The sequence below is a fragment of the Cimex lectularius genome, unplaced genomic scaffold (assembly GCF_000648675.2).
Source record: "Cimex lectularius strain Harlan isolate CLEC.00 unplaced genomic scaffold, Clec_2.1 scaffold76, whole genome shotgun sequence".
Lineage (NCBI taxonomy): Eukaryota > Metazoa > Arthropoda > Insecta > Hemiptera > Cimicidae > Cimex > Cimex lectularius.
Window position 1 is genome coordinate 1,382,613 of NW_019392636.1, and position 14,978 is coordinate 1,397,590.

A 14,978-nucleotide genomic window follows, 5' to 3' on the forward strand; every position below is an offset into this window, starting at 1 on the left:
TACTTTCAATAGAATAGAAAAGACTAAGTCCTATTGGTGTTGTGGATGCGGGCTCAAAACATTTTACAATGCTTTTTATATACACCAATTAAAATTCCATGGGTTGTGCTGAGGTTTGAACCCAGAACATTACAATTAATTTTAATTATTAAAGTTTTTACTTTACATTACTTCACTCCTTTTCTTAGTTACTTTACTTTATCTTAAACCACAAGTGGTTTCACATTTTATCTACAGAAGCCACCTGCGAATTTAAGTAAATTGTTTCCTAAGGTCTCACATAGTTGAGTTCCTGAGATTGATACTTGAGGCATCTTCCTTGGAGCATTTGTATATATAATAATTGGAAAAAGTATTATAAAATCGATAGTCCCCTTGTCTTCCTGTATAGTAGGAATGAATTTTTTCCCTTCATTTGGAGTCATGGCAATTTCTTCCTTTAGCACTTAAATATTCGTTATTGTGCTGACCTCTGTAAAATTTTCATTTCATTTAGGATAGAGAATTTTCAGGGATATGGAATCTAGATCTTTTTTTAATGAGGATCAGGTAAATGGTCACTGAATGAAGAAAACATCAAAAACATGCTGAGCCACGGTCCAGATAAAAATTTACAAAAGTTGAAGTTAACAAGCATTCTTTACAGGCCCCAGAATGGGAAATACTTATTTTAAATACAAAAGTGTGTGAACATTGCAAAGGGATTTTTATGCATCTGATAGATGCTACTTGCTTGAATTATTTATTCTCAAAAGAATGCTCAAAATTGAAAAATTGCAATAATTTAAACTGTTTATAATGCAATTTGAATTCTTAATCTTCAATATCTATTTATCTAATTTGTTGAAACCAATTAGTTTGAAAAAAGTAAACAGATCAGTTAGAAAAACAAACAATGCCTATAATCGCATATTTGAACTTTGCACCAATGGTGACGTTTTGTCATTTTCCAAAGGAGATTAGATTCAGACATGTCATTCAACTTTGTACAATGTGTCAAACTGTGACAAAGGGATTTGATAAGGATAAAAGAAACAAAGAGAGATAGGAAAAAAGACTAGACAATGAAATAAAATTTATTGGTTGTACAAAACACCATTTCTACAAATAAGTGTTTTAAAAATTAAACCTTAGTTATGTACAAAATTATAAAAATATTTTTGAAATAGGTTAATACAATTTACAAGGCTTTCTGAAGGTACTCGTCGAACAAAAATACTGAAAGACTGGCGGAATTGCCCATCTGGCTATTTTTGACAAGCTTAGTGAGGTCGTTGGTGTAGCCAGATATTTCTCTGACAGAATCGGCGTGCTTGTGTACAAATTTATTTTCCAAAAAGGAAATTGCCTGCAATATAATAATAATGATGAAAAAATGTAATTAATTGAAGAATAGTTCAGAAATTTTACCTCCGCATCATGATAATCCTTGTTGCGATTTGTAACCCCGCCGTGTACCTTGTGTACCTTTTCTGCAAGGTGCTTGCTCATGTCGAGTGCACGGGCAAGGCTTTCCAACTCGTACAATTCATAATTGACACTCTTATATATAAATACAAAATAAAATAATTAAAAATAAAAATTCATAAATTAAATTGTCCTGATTTGAGAGACTGACCTGGAGATCTTTAGCAGTCCTGCCAAAATTGGTGAATGAGAACGATCCGCCTCTCTTTGCTACGTACTTGGCAAGGTCCATGGCATCCTCCCAAGCGGAATCGGATAATTTTCTGTACAATTTGCTAAATCCGTCACGGTTTTTCTCATGGTTCGCAAAATTTGTGGACTAGGAGGAAAAAATAAAACTGATATAGTGAGAGATTAAATAATACAACAAGAATATTATCTAAATTCGTTTCTCAATGATGATACTCTCAAAATGTTTATATATTTTTTATAATAGCATTTCTTTGCCAAATTAACCGTATCACTAAGCAATGGATTTTTCTTTTTGGCCATTAAGAGATAAGACCATGGTATATGGTATAATATCATATGGCAAATTTATATTATGAAGATTCAAAGAAAAATTGACATGCTAAGGCCAACATTTATAGTACCAAAATTAATTTGAAAATTATTTATTTTTTATGTAATAGATGAAAGGAATTTCCTATTTCAATTATCAGGTCTAAATATTCGATCATGTTAAGAAATACTGATAATTGTAACATTTGTTTGTATGATAACAATATCAGCATAAAAATAAATTTCAGTTTATTACATGATTTATCCTGAGTGAAACTTCGAATTGATGAATTTTAACTGTATCAGTTACATGCAGAATCTTTGTGCCTGAATTTTTTATAATTAAAATTTCTTTGGATGAAAACGATGGCTCTACTCACATACTGTTTTTTCCACCCGCAGTTATCTGGATTTCGAGTCTCAAATGCTCATTCGTCCGGATAACTCCGAAAAATAGTTTATGAGCTGAACCACGGTTCATAGTTTGTTGTTTATAGTTTAAAAGTTTAGTCACATACTTTTTTTGAAGGTTGATAAAGAAATGTTAAAAAATGACAATTTTACATTTCTTAAATTGGTATCAAATAAATATAACACAAAAGGTAAATATTAATAATAAAATAATTACACAAATGTAATAATTAATTAAGAAAATAATGTAAAATTAAAATATCTTCCAGAAATAAACCATGCACTTGAAATCAGCACAGGATGCTAAAACTTATTGGACATTTCTTTAACCATTTTCAAAACAAAAGGCTTAAAAATGAGAAAAATTAAACCATCCATAAATAGAAAGATGACAAAAACAAAGAAAAGAAGAATACTAATCAGAAATTTTTTCTAGTTTGTAGGCCTTTTTTTGAAGTTAAAGAAATTTTTAAACACTAACTACTTTTTTAACGTATGATTTTAAATTGTTTTCATATTACAAATAACACTAAAGGTAAAGTTTAATTTTTTAAAAAAATTCAATTAATTATTCTTTTTATCTAAGGTCTTGATTGAGACGAAAAAGATAGTGACACGAGCTGGATTCAAACCCACGACCTTCAGCGCTCAATACACTGCTGGCTTAACCACGTGTGTAATGTCAATTATGACCGCTAAACATATGTGGATTAATATAATAAGTAAAGAAGAAATCACTTCACTAACAGCTTCCCACAGCCACTTATAAGTCTCTGAGAATCAAACTCTGATTACACAACATTTGAAAAATGGCAGAAAGAGGGAAAATTCCAAAGTTTGAAGGCTGAGATGAGGAATTGCTGTCTGAGGGGATTGAATTCACGATAGTTCAAGTGGTTAGAGCAGCAGCATATTGAGCTGAAGGTCGCGGGTTCGAATCCCACTCATGACACTAACTTTTCCGTCTCAATTAAGACCTTAGGTCAAAGAATAATTAATTGAAATAATTAATATAGTCAATTATGACCACTAAACATATATGGATTAAAATAATAATAATAAAATAATTATAAAAAATAAGTAATTAAGAAAAAGAATAACGTAAAATTAAACTATTTAAAAGAAAGGGAAAAAAAACATACTGGTTGGAAAGGACAGTTCTGCTCAAAAACAGCTTAAAACCAATTTATGAAAACTATCATTTCCAACTAGTGAATTTAAAATTTATACTCAGTCCACCGTTACTATTTGTATTAATAAACTATGCATGTAATTGAAAATGGGACGGGATGATGAAACATATATTTGAAAATTTTTTTAACCGCTTAAAAAAAAAATTGACAGAAATTTTATATCTTAAGTTATACTACTCTGATTTATACTATAGTATATATATACTGAGTACTACTCTGATTTTGTACGTTTTGGATGTGTTTGAATCAGAAGGCTGAAAGGTGCCTACACACACTTTTAATAATTATTTATTAATTTTATTCATTTAATATTATTTATCGCTCTTAGCCCTTTTCTTGGTAGTCTTCATAAGTATACTTTTAAATAACATTTAAAAAAAAATAAAATACAGAGAAAATATTAAAGAATTGTCATACCATCAGCAAGTACTGGTAACTAAAATCGATGTGTGTTCGAAATAGGTCTTCCAGATCTGGAAAAATGTGATGTACGCCAGAGTATTTGGAATCACACGACGGCAAATTTGCTGTAAAAAAAATTATACTCAGTTAAAAATAAACACTGAAGATGGGTAATTTAAATTTTAGATAGTTACTTTTCACACTGCTCTGTGTCATACATGAAGCTACAGTACTGTCATAGCAATATTCTCCATATACAAGACCAATGAAAGCCAAAGGCAGGATTAACGATAAATTCTTCATGGCTGTAATATACAATGTATTATTTTTTTGAACCTAGGAGAAAAATGTATGTTGAACCTTTCTGAGTGTTTAGACTCGAAATGAGATCGGTCGGTAATTTTCGAACAAGAGGAAACCTTGAGTTACCGACGTTATCACAAATGATCGTTTGGAGACTGTTTCCAAGTGGTTGTTGTCAAAGTTAAGAGGCGGGCGCATGCGTCTATCCAACAACGTAATTTAACCATTTCCAAAGGCGCATTAAATAAGAAGGGGAGGACTCGGAAAATAATCGGCCGACAAATGGGAATCCGTTTTACAAATCTTTTACCACCTCTTTGACGTTATCTTACAAATTTTACTTGACCGGTCGATTGTCCTATTGGTACTGTTTTTATCCCTCTATCTATCTCACTCAAGTCGTTAATCAATTTTCTGTCAAATCTAGAAATACATTTTGGAACGGGCCTTCTGCGCCAGTGTATTGTGCAAAGGTTCAGGGTGGGTTTTAAAAGGTTTTTCTGACAGAATTTTCTCCTCCGACAAATCGAGATGAAAAATATAATTTTCCTTTCGGCCCTGTTCGTCTTTGCCGGCGGGCAAGAATTCGAAGACACCCTGGAAGGGAAATGTGAGTAGCCCTTTAACTGTCATTACTTCAAAATCATATATTCTACCTTTATAAATAAATATATTTTTTCAATCATTTTTTGTTCTTTTCTGATTTAATTAGAAATCTGTCGCGTCATGTTTCGCCCTTCTATAATTACTAATCAGTCAACTAATCTCAACATTGTTTTAACTAGTAGTTTGACTTGCTGATTTATTCACAAATGATTCATTATATCCTTTATTGTTGCGCATATAGCTAAATATATAGCAATACATGCTTGTATAGCATATATATACAAGCTATCTATAGCTAAATAGCTTCATTGTTCTAGAATTATTTGTTGTACATATTTGACACAGACAAAGAAAAACAATGCTAATTTTTTTTCCCAAACCCAATTTGCAAAGGCAAACTTTTTTCTCACTAATTGGAACATTGTAAGCAATTTAGAGATCTCTATTTCTGGAATTTATAGTTTTGAAATATTGCTTTAGATGTGAAAATTGATAAACTGGTATGGTTTGCCTTTGTGTTATGTCGACAGTCCAGTCCTGGTAAGGCCAACAAGCACGAAAAGTCAGGTCGGAATGATTGAAGATGACTGAAATACATATTCCTAGGGATTTAGATTATTTTTAATTTCTCTCAAAAGAAACAACGTATTTTTTTTTTTTTTTTACATTAATGTATAGTTATATGTTTTTCATTTGATCCTGAAAGAATGTAAACATGTTTTCTATTTCTAATTTTTTACTTCACATGCTTAGATTATTAAAAACTGTGGTTTGTCATTGTAATCTGCATCACCATATATTACTATTTATTATCACCTTTAAAATAATGAATTTTAAAAAACCGATGGTCTTATATTTTTACAGTTCAATCGGTTGTTTCACAAACTTCAGATTTTAAAGCACGTAGACATTTCAAAAAGATTTTATTTTAATGAAAGCTATATTCTTTTATTGTTGTTCTTTTTTTCCTTTCATTGGTAGAGGCTGTCTAGCTAATAAGGTTCGTTAGTCTACACTTTTTTGTTGTACATATTTGACATAGGCAGAGAAAAACAATGGTTCCACAAACCCCAACACTACTTGGAAAGGCAAACTTTTTTTTAAATCTCTAATTGGAACCTTGTATGCACTTTAGAGATCTCTATTTCTCGAATTTATAGTCTTGAAATATTGCATTTAGATCTGAAAGTTGATGAATTGGTATAGTTTGTCTTCATGTTATTTTATCAGTCCAGTCCTGGTAAGGCCAACAACTGAGAAAAGTCATGTCAGAATGTGTGAAGATGACCGAACTACAGATTCCGAGGGATTTTAGATAATTTTTAATTTCTCTAAAGAGAAACAACATATTTATATTGTGTTTGTTTCGTGTTCGTTTTTTCTACATTAATGTAGTTATGTATTTTTCATTTGATCCTGAAAGAATGTAAAAAAATTTCCATTTCTAATTTTTTTACTTCACATGCTTAGATTATTAAAAATAGTATCTGTCATTATAATCTGCATCACCATATATTTATCATCTTTAAAATAATTAATTAAAAATACAGCTGGAATTATTTTTTTACAATATTCAGAGATTGTGAGATGTGGTCTGGTGTGGCATAAGTTTTAGAAAAACATTTTCTTTATCGTGCCAACGTTTCGATCTTTATTGAGAACATCTTCAGAGCCTGGGATTTACAAACATTGTTTAAATTTAACAAATACATGTAGATGTGGAACAAAATGAATTTATACAATGCAAAAAACAAAAAAAATTGTAAATTCATTTTGTTCCACAGCCTACATGTACTTGTTAAATTTAAACAATGTTTGTAAATCCCAGGCCCTGAAGATGATCTCAATAAAGATCAAAACGTTGGCACGATAAAGAAAATGTTTTTCTGAAACCTATGGCACACCAGACCACATCTCACGATCTCTGTATAATCGTTGACTAACGAACTCTAAATCACATATATTTTTACAGTTCAATCAATTGTTTCACAACTTCAAATTTTAAAGCACATAGACACTTAAAAAAAATTTTTTTTTTAATGAGAGTATATTCTTTTATTGTTGTCCTGTTTACCTTTCATTGGTAGAAGCTATCTGTAGCTAATAAGCTTCATTATTCTAGAATTTTTTTGTTGTACCTGTTTGACAGACAAAGAAATGCAACGCTAATTGTTTTCCACAAACATGACTATTTGCAAAGGCAAATTTTTTTCTCACTTTTAAAGGATCCCTATTTCTAGAATTTATAGTTTTGAAATATTGCCTTTAGTTGTGAAAGTTGATGAACTTGTATGGTTTGTCTGTGTGTTATTTTGTCAGTACAGTCCTTTCAGTAAGATAGTTAGTCGAGAAATGGTTTAAACAAGCCAGCTAGTAAGCATAGTCAGGCCAGAATGATTGAGGTGTTTGTTTCTTGTTAGTTTCTACATTAATGTAGTTATGTATTTTTCATTTCATACTGAAAGAATTAAAAAAAATTAAAATAGCCAATTAAAAACTGCTGGAATTATATTTTAACAATTCAATCAATTGTTTCACTTCAATTTTTAAAGCACATAGTCACTTCAAAAAGTTGTTATTTTTATGATAGTGTATTTTTGTTATTGTTGTCCTTTTTTTCCTTGCATTAGTAGAAGCTATGTATAGCTAAATAGTTTCATTATTCTAGACTTTTTGATGTACAGAAAATACAATGCAAAGACAAACTTTTTTGAAAACAACTAAAGATTGAACAACACACTCATTCCACCAATCATCATTTTTATGGTTTAAACAAGCAAAAAAGCCAGAATAGTCAGGCCGGAATGTTTTAAGATGACTAAACTTCAGATTCTTAGGGATTTTAGATTATTTTTAATTTCTCTCAAGAAAAACAACATATTTATATTCATTTAATGTTTGTTTCTTGTTAGTTTCTACATTAATGTAGTTATGTATCTTTCATTTGATTCTGAAAGGATGTAAAAAAATCTCCATTTCTAGTTGTTTACTTCATATGCAGACCTTAAGCATTTACAATGGTGGTTATTATAAATTACATCCTGTATTCATTATAGTTTATTACTATATTAAAAGTAATTAAAAATCCATGAATGAATTATATTTTATCAAAAAATCAATCAAATTTTAAAACTCATAGTCACTGAGGTTTTTCATTTTGATGTTACATTACTTTTTTATTTATTTATGTACATATCTCAATTTTCAACATCTTTAAACTAAATTTTAAATTTACATCCCAATTTCCAGAAATAAAACTGCTTTGAAAATGATATGGCGAAAGATCGAGTAGATTGAATGTTTTTTAGCACCTTAAAAAAGGCCCATAAATAAGATGAATTAAATTATTATGTATTTATTTTTTATTTTTTTCATGCACAATTTATGTTTATTTATAAAAAAAAAGAACATTTTGCAGCATTTATAATTAAAACACGGATGTTTGTGCAAACCCACACATACAATTTTTCTTTAGAAATCAGTTGGGAATGTTCAGATTCTGGCAACTCTAAGAGTATTGATTTTAAAAATTATGACTATTCTTAAGTAGTGTGAGGTTACTAAAAATTGGTACTGATGGAGTGAGTGTATCGATTCAATAGTGAAAATGATGGTTCTGCTATTTTGAGATTTCTTGCGAGGTAATGAGCCGTAGTTTGGTCTTTTTGTCTATTCAGTGGTTAGTCGATTTGATGCTAAAATGCAAAATGGCAAGACTGAACAGGCTAAAAATGAACGGAAACATTCAAGGTACAGATTCTGTGAAATTTTAGATCACTTGAGGCTTTTTTCCCCTCATATTTTCTGGTAAAGAATGTGTCATATATCACATTTAGTAGTACATAGTATCACTTTTTATAGTTTTATGAAATAGTTAGACTTATCAGAAGATTTAAGGATTTTTGTTCTTGACAAATTAATTTATTTTAAATTTATATCAAGAGAACAACAAATTTGAAGATTCAGTTTTATTCAATTATCCTACTAGGTTCTCCTTATTCTCTTCCTCTATGTAGACAAAAGACATGGAACACTTGTAAAAATTTACTGTGCACAATAAAATTAAAAAGGACAAACCACTTATGAAGTCTGGAGTTTGCCAAGTTTTAAAAGTACAAATGTATACAGTCGGTTTAATTTAAAAAGAAAAAATCCCTCACATTCCTTACATTTCTAACAATTCAGTGATAAATGTTGTAATCATCATCATCAATCAAAATGCATAAAATTTTATAGATATCAACTAAATCACTTAATGTCTTTGAAAGACATTTCAACATTAACCACCTAAGGTCTCAGAAATTCTGGTGGTGATCAAAAACTAACAGGGAAAAGGTTAAAATTAAAATGCAAAACGACAATGATGGTCGGCTACAAATTCTGCAAAATTTTAAATCAATAAAACATTTTTGTTTATTTCTCTCAGAAAATTCTGCACTTTTTGTTCTTCATTTTCAGAAAATTAGGCAGTTATTTGTTCATTTGTCTTAGAAAATTCCTTTTTTTTAATCTCAGAAAATACTACAATTTTTCGTTCATTTGTCTCAGAAAATTCTACATTTTGTTAATTTCTCTCATTAAATTCTGTAAATTTTCTCTTGAAAATATTGCATTATTTTGCATTGATCTATTGTCTTCAGCCATGTTAATATTTATTATATTAATGTTATATATTTATTATAACAGTTATAATTTCTTGCCAGTTTGTTTAACAAAATTGACCAAAGTAAACCTAGAAATTTTCTGTGCTCATTTAAATTATATAACTATAAGGCTTAGTAATTTTACATTGTGTATTGTACATTGGTTTAGTGTATGAAAAATCTTTCTTTCCTTCTAATATTTTCTGCCGTACCATATAAGTTTTGTTTTTCTACTTGTTTGCTTATGGTATAACGATCACTGTCTTCCTGACCAATCATGTGTAGGTACTTCTGGTTTGACCGCAGCCTCTGTCTATTGTGACAGTGCTATACCATTCGGATGTTTCTACGCAATTTCATGTTCACGTCTCAGAAAATTTGACCTTTTTTTGTTGGTTTTTCTCATTAAATTCTGCAAAAAAATTTAAATTTCTTTAGAAAATCTGCATTTGTGTTCATTTCTCTTATTAAATTCTGCTAATTTTGTTCATTTCTCTTGAAAAGATCGAAATTTTATTAATTTGCCTCAAAAAATTCAACATTTTTTTGTCCATTTCCCTCAGCAAATTCTACAATATTTGTTAATTTCTTTCAGAAAATGCAATATTTTTGTCCATTTCTCTCAATAAAGTCGGCAAAATTTGTTCATTATTCTCAAGAATTCTCAGAAAATTTGACAATTTTTTGTTCATTTACCTCAAGTATTCTTCTATTTTTATTAATTTATCTAGGAAAATTCTGCAATTTGTTAATTTCTCTCAAAAATTGTACAGTTATTGTTCATTCCTCTCTGTAATAATAAAAAACAAAAAGAAAAGTGGGTCCATTTCTCTCATCAGCAATTTTAAAACTGTTTCCAGTTTAATTAATAATTTTCATTTTAAGACTTCTTAATTATCAATTTGCTGGTGGTCCTTTAGATTAATCGTCACTTGTTCAACAAACATTTTGATTTTGAAATTACATTCACTTCATGAAACTTCATTTTAACAATGTTAAGCATTCCTAGGAATGTTAGCTTATTTTAAATTTACCTTCAATAGACTCGACATATTTAAGTTTTAAATTGGTATTTACATTTAATCCATACTACGATGTGAATCCTTTGATTATGGAATCTATTTGTGTAGTAATAAAAATGTCCAATAATGTCCTTTATTTAAGTTTAGATACTAGACTTAAGTCATACTAGTGATCAGTTACTTAATAATGAAATAATTTAAAAAGTGCACAGATTTTACATAACATCATTACAGAATATTTACAATAAATCGTATAAAAGTATATTAAATATCACTTTCACTAGTAAATGATAGATTAAATTGTGGAGGAATTACATAACTTATCGAAATAAAAGTCTGATTTGACATAGTTGACAAATGGATAAAATGTAAACCCAAAAAGCGAGAGACTGATTAATTGTCTGATCTTTGTACCTTAAGAGCCCACATTAATAAGATTGATTATTAAATTCCATTGTTTAACAAGTTAAAAATTTTCCCAACAGATTATAATAAATATTCCACACCCATGAAAAACAGGCATATTTTTCTGTATCATTGACCTTTGATCCCTCTTTTTATAACAGCTTATTGGGCCTTGTTCTCATTTTGACTCTTCCCTTAACTTAATTTGTAAATTGAGAAATGTTACATCTTTTGTGCAGCCTGATGGCCAATGATTGTAGATAAACGATGTAATAAAATGAGAAAATCATCACATCCTTTCAATTCTTATAACCCAATACAAAAATTATCAGTGACAAAAACCACCACTATTACATCATGAGTAGTTATCGAAAGACCATTTGTTTTTGTTTAAATGCTTTGATTCCTTATCGTATTTGACAATGATTTCACTTTAAAATATCTTAAACATTCACAATTTGTACAAGAATTGTAAGAAATACAATAAAATCAAAACAATACAATAGCGTTTATTTTTTAAATTACTTTCTAGGCAAAAGTAAACTTTTAAGTAATGTGCCTACTGACTGGATCACGATGTCCGATGGTTGCACACAAAAGATGAAGGAACAGGTCAAAGAGGAGTTTCAAGCAGCTATGACTTACATGGCAATGGTAAGATGCCACGCCCATGTTATTATCATATAATGTTTTAACAAACCAATTTTATTTTTATTTTAAGGGTGCCCATTTTGCTAAAGATGTAGTCAACAGGCCAGGTTTTTCAAAAATGTTCTTCAAAGCTGCCTCAGAGGAAAGGGAACACGGCATGAAGATAATGGACTATCTTATTATGAGAGGAGGTCTTCTTAAGGATTTCTCTAATATTATTGGCCAACCTGTAAGTTTTTTTTTAAATTCCTTCCTCCTCAAATTAATGTGTGTAACTTATTGACTTTTTTTTAGAGACCGACAAATAACAAAACGGCTTGGAAATCAGGATTTGAAGCCCTTTCTGATGCGCTGGCCCTGGAATCCCATGTGACTAGAAAAATTACGGCATTGGTAAAAGCTTGTGAAGATTCGCCGGCCATTGGTATTCAGCTTCGTAATGATTATCATGTAAGCAATCTATCAGTAAAATTGATTTATTCAAATACTATAAATGTACGGTATGTATTTGTATGTAGTAAAAGATCATAAATAGTAACTAATAAAATAAACATCCACAAATTTTACTCCTTGACCCAATATTACCATTTGAACAGACTGTCTAGATGTATTAATCTAGAAACCAGATGCGTTCCTAGAGAAAAAGATACCTTTCTTACATTTACCAGATTTTCATATATCATTTTCATTATCCTATTACACATGTTTGGCTTTTTAAAAATTATTGTTCATTCTTTTATTCTATTAACAATTGCAATTTCCAATTGTATTATAGAAATTTAAACATGGCCAGTTTGCCATTTGTCAATTAAAGATAATTTATCAATCTGTTCTGCTAATATTTGCTTTGAGATAGGGCCCATTGTTCGTATTGACAGTTTGTTTAATTGTTTTTTGTTTTTTTCTCGTGGGATTTTTTTATTTTAATATCGAATGTTTTTATCGTTGCCAAACAGTTGTCTCTTCTCTAAAATCAGTTATACACTGAAAATTCTATATTTCCAGCTTGTGGACTACTTGACCGGCGATTTCCTTGAAGAACAGCTCAAAGGGCAGAGAGAGATTGCAGGAAGGGTTTCAACTCTTGGTAAGATGATGGATGACCACGGCCCCCTCGGAGAGTTCCTGTATGACAAGAAACTGCTGGAGGAATAATTGCAATAATGCTGTGTACATAATTTAAAAAAAAAATCAAAGAAAGATAAAAAGTTGTATCGATATAAAAATTTACACTTTTTATATTCATATTTTTTTATATAGGCAGTCATATTTTAAATTCAAAAATTGAAATACAAATTCTTATTATGTAAATAACTTGAAAGAATTATTAATAAGTCAATACATTTTTTAATATTTTATTTGTCTTGGATTTCTTTACCTTTCTTATTTTTAGAGATAATTATCCACCTTTCAGCCATCATACTAACAGTTTGTGCATGCAAAACACAAATGCATACAAAATAATCCAAAATGAGTATTTTAAAATAGTTTATTTAACTAATAATTAGGTCTTTAACTTTTTCTTCAAAATAATTAACTTTTAAACCTACGATCTTTTTTGTCATTTATTTGTAATCTAAGGTAACCTTTCTTGCCGATTTTATATCAATATAACAAGGATACAAAATAATTTATAACCTATACAATATTTGTATATAAGTATCATGTATATAAAAATATATATAAAAGGTAAAAAGTATCAATGGTTTTTCACCTCATTCATAACTTTTCACCCTAGTTAGAGATTTCTTGCAAACTTTCAAATAATGTATCCCAAAATAGTACACAAAATATATTTTTTGGGGGTTTTTTAGGTGTCCTTTCTGCCACTTGGTTAAGTTTCTTCTGCCTTTCCTTTCTTCTACGGGGATACTTGCCTCGACTCAATTTTTATAAGGCTGACATTTTCCTTGTATATGGGATTTTCTGTTGTCCACACTCCTGTAGCATCTGTCCATAGTTTTTTTTTAATATTTTATTTCAAAGCTGCCAGACTTCTGTATTTCAGAAATGATGTCGTTAGATATTTTATTGAGGTCTTGCAATTGATGAATCTCACACTTGTGATCATCCTGCTAATCTGCTTACCCTTACTGGTTAAGGAGGGCTTAATATACCAAGCACATGTGGGGTCAAAAATCACTTTACAATACTTATAAAATATTATGATCAATTAAAAAGTCATGGGTTATGCCAGGATTCGAACCCACAACCACAAGATAAATACAAGTCAGATGCTCTAACCACATGGCCACAGTAGTCCTCTGCAAAATAAAAAAATAAAACAGTATTTGAAACAATTTGGATTTTTTCCTTTTGGGCCTGTTGAAAGAGTTTGGATTGATTTAGGAACAATTAATCCCATCAATAAATATGTCAAAACAATTATAAAAATACACAAGTTTGTAGATAAATTTAAGAGAATAGAAGGTTAAGAGTTTTTACTCTTTAAAAGCTTATACTAGATATTGGGAAAGATAAAAAAAGCCATAAATAACCAGTATATATTGTTTAATAGAGTATATAAAGATAAATTTATACAAATACATCTTTAAAAAAAATGTAGATATAGACGACAAAATAAATACCTTCATAGTTCATTGGTCATAGGATTTTTTTCTAAAAGAAGAAAGGAATAATATTACTCTTAAATACTATTTTGGATTTGAAGTGCTCACACACTACACTTTCATGATAATAAGTACACTCATGCTAATAAATATATTCACTTTCTTCATATGTTAGGTGCACAAAAAACTATCATTATCATTACTGTATACAATAAAACCACCCTGTTTCTTCCAAAAATTGCAAAAGGGGAAGTATTCGCAGCTAACTCAAGCGTGATTCTCGTATCAGGTTGCATTCCTACATACTCTCTATATGGAGCCACAGAATTGCACCCATCAACTAGGTGGGACACAACGAGCAACTTTCTCTACATGCCGGTATGTATTAGGTATTTATGCCGGCTTGGTTCAAAAAGTAAGTGTCCTTGTGTCAACCTCGCAAGGCCTATCCTTATCGGATGATGTTGACTCTTCTACGAGTCAGATCCTCCAAGGCCACGTACTGACAGTGGTCTTCATACATGATAGCTTCTCTATTAAATGTTATTATTATTTATTATTAAAATTAGATGTACTTCATTATCTGTTTTTCAATCATGGCCTATTTCTTATGAACAATTTTTATTCGGCCAAATGTAAAAAATTACTTATTAATTGTACAAATGAAATTGGATTATAATTATTTCTTTATTCATCATCCCAGAACCAACCCAACTTATAATTATTTTAAATTATAAATCTTGGTTTAGACTTTTTAATTTCATTTTGCCTCTTCAACAAGATTTATATTATAACATGTTTGAT

The 14,978-nt window shown here is 29.8% G+C and overlaps 2 protein-coding genes across 3 annotated transcripts; one reads left to right on the forward strand and one right to left on the reverse strand.

Annotated features, from left to right (window-relative positions):
• Window positions 1-1,050: 1,050 nt before the first annotated feature.
• Window positions 1,051-4,685, reverse strand: LOC106669854 (ferritin heavy chain). 2 transcript variants are annotated; one of them, XM_014399667.2, is made up of 6 exons: window positions 4,335-4,685; window positions 4,169-4,279; window positions 3,990-4,099; window positions 1,619-1,786; window positions 1,411-1,542; window positions 1,051-1,348 (listed from the first exon to the last, which is right to left on the reverse strand). In XM_014399667.2, the coding sequence occupies exons 2-6, from the start codon at window positions 4,275-4,277 to the stop codon at window positions 1,181-1,183; spliced, it is 687 nt and encodes a 228-aa protein (XP_014255153.1). In that variant the 5' UTR covers window positions 4,278-4,279; window positions 4,335-4,685; the 3' UTR covers window positions 1,051-1,180. The 2 variants fall into 2 exon arrangements, with proteins under 2 accessions (XP_014255153.1, XP_014255154.1); XM_014399668.2 differs by having other exon boundaries at window positions 4,169-4,446.
• LOC106669855 (ferritin subunit) lies at window positions 4,537-12,795 on the forward strand. The gene is made up of 6 exons (XM_014399669.2): window positions 4,537-4,641; window positions 4,705-4,887; window positions 11,486-11,607; window positions 11,675-11,833; window positions 11,899-12,054; window positions 12,610-12,795. Exons 2-6 carry the CDS (start codon window positions 4,809-4,811, stop codon window positions 12,757-12,759), a joined length of 666 nt encoding a protein of 221 aa, XP_014255155.1. The 5' UTR covers window positions 4,537-4,641; window positions 4,705-4,808; the 3' UTR covers window positions 12,760-12,795.
• The last annotated feature ends 2,183 nt before the right edge of the window (window positions 12,796-14,978 follow it).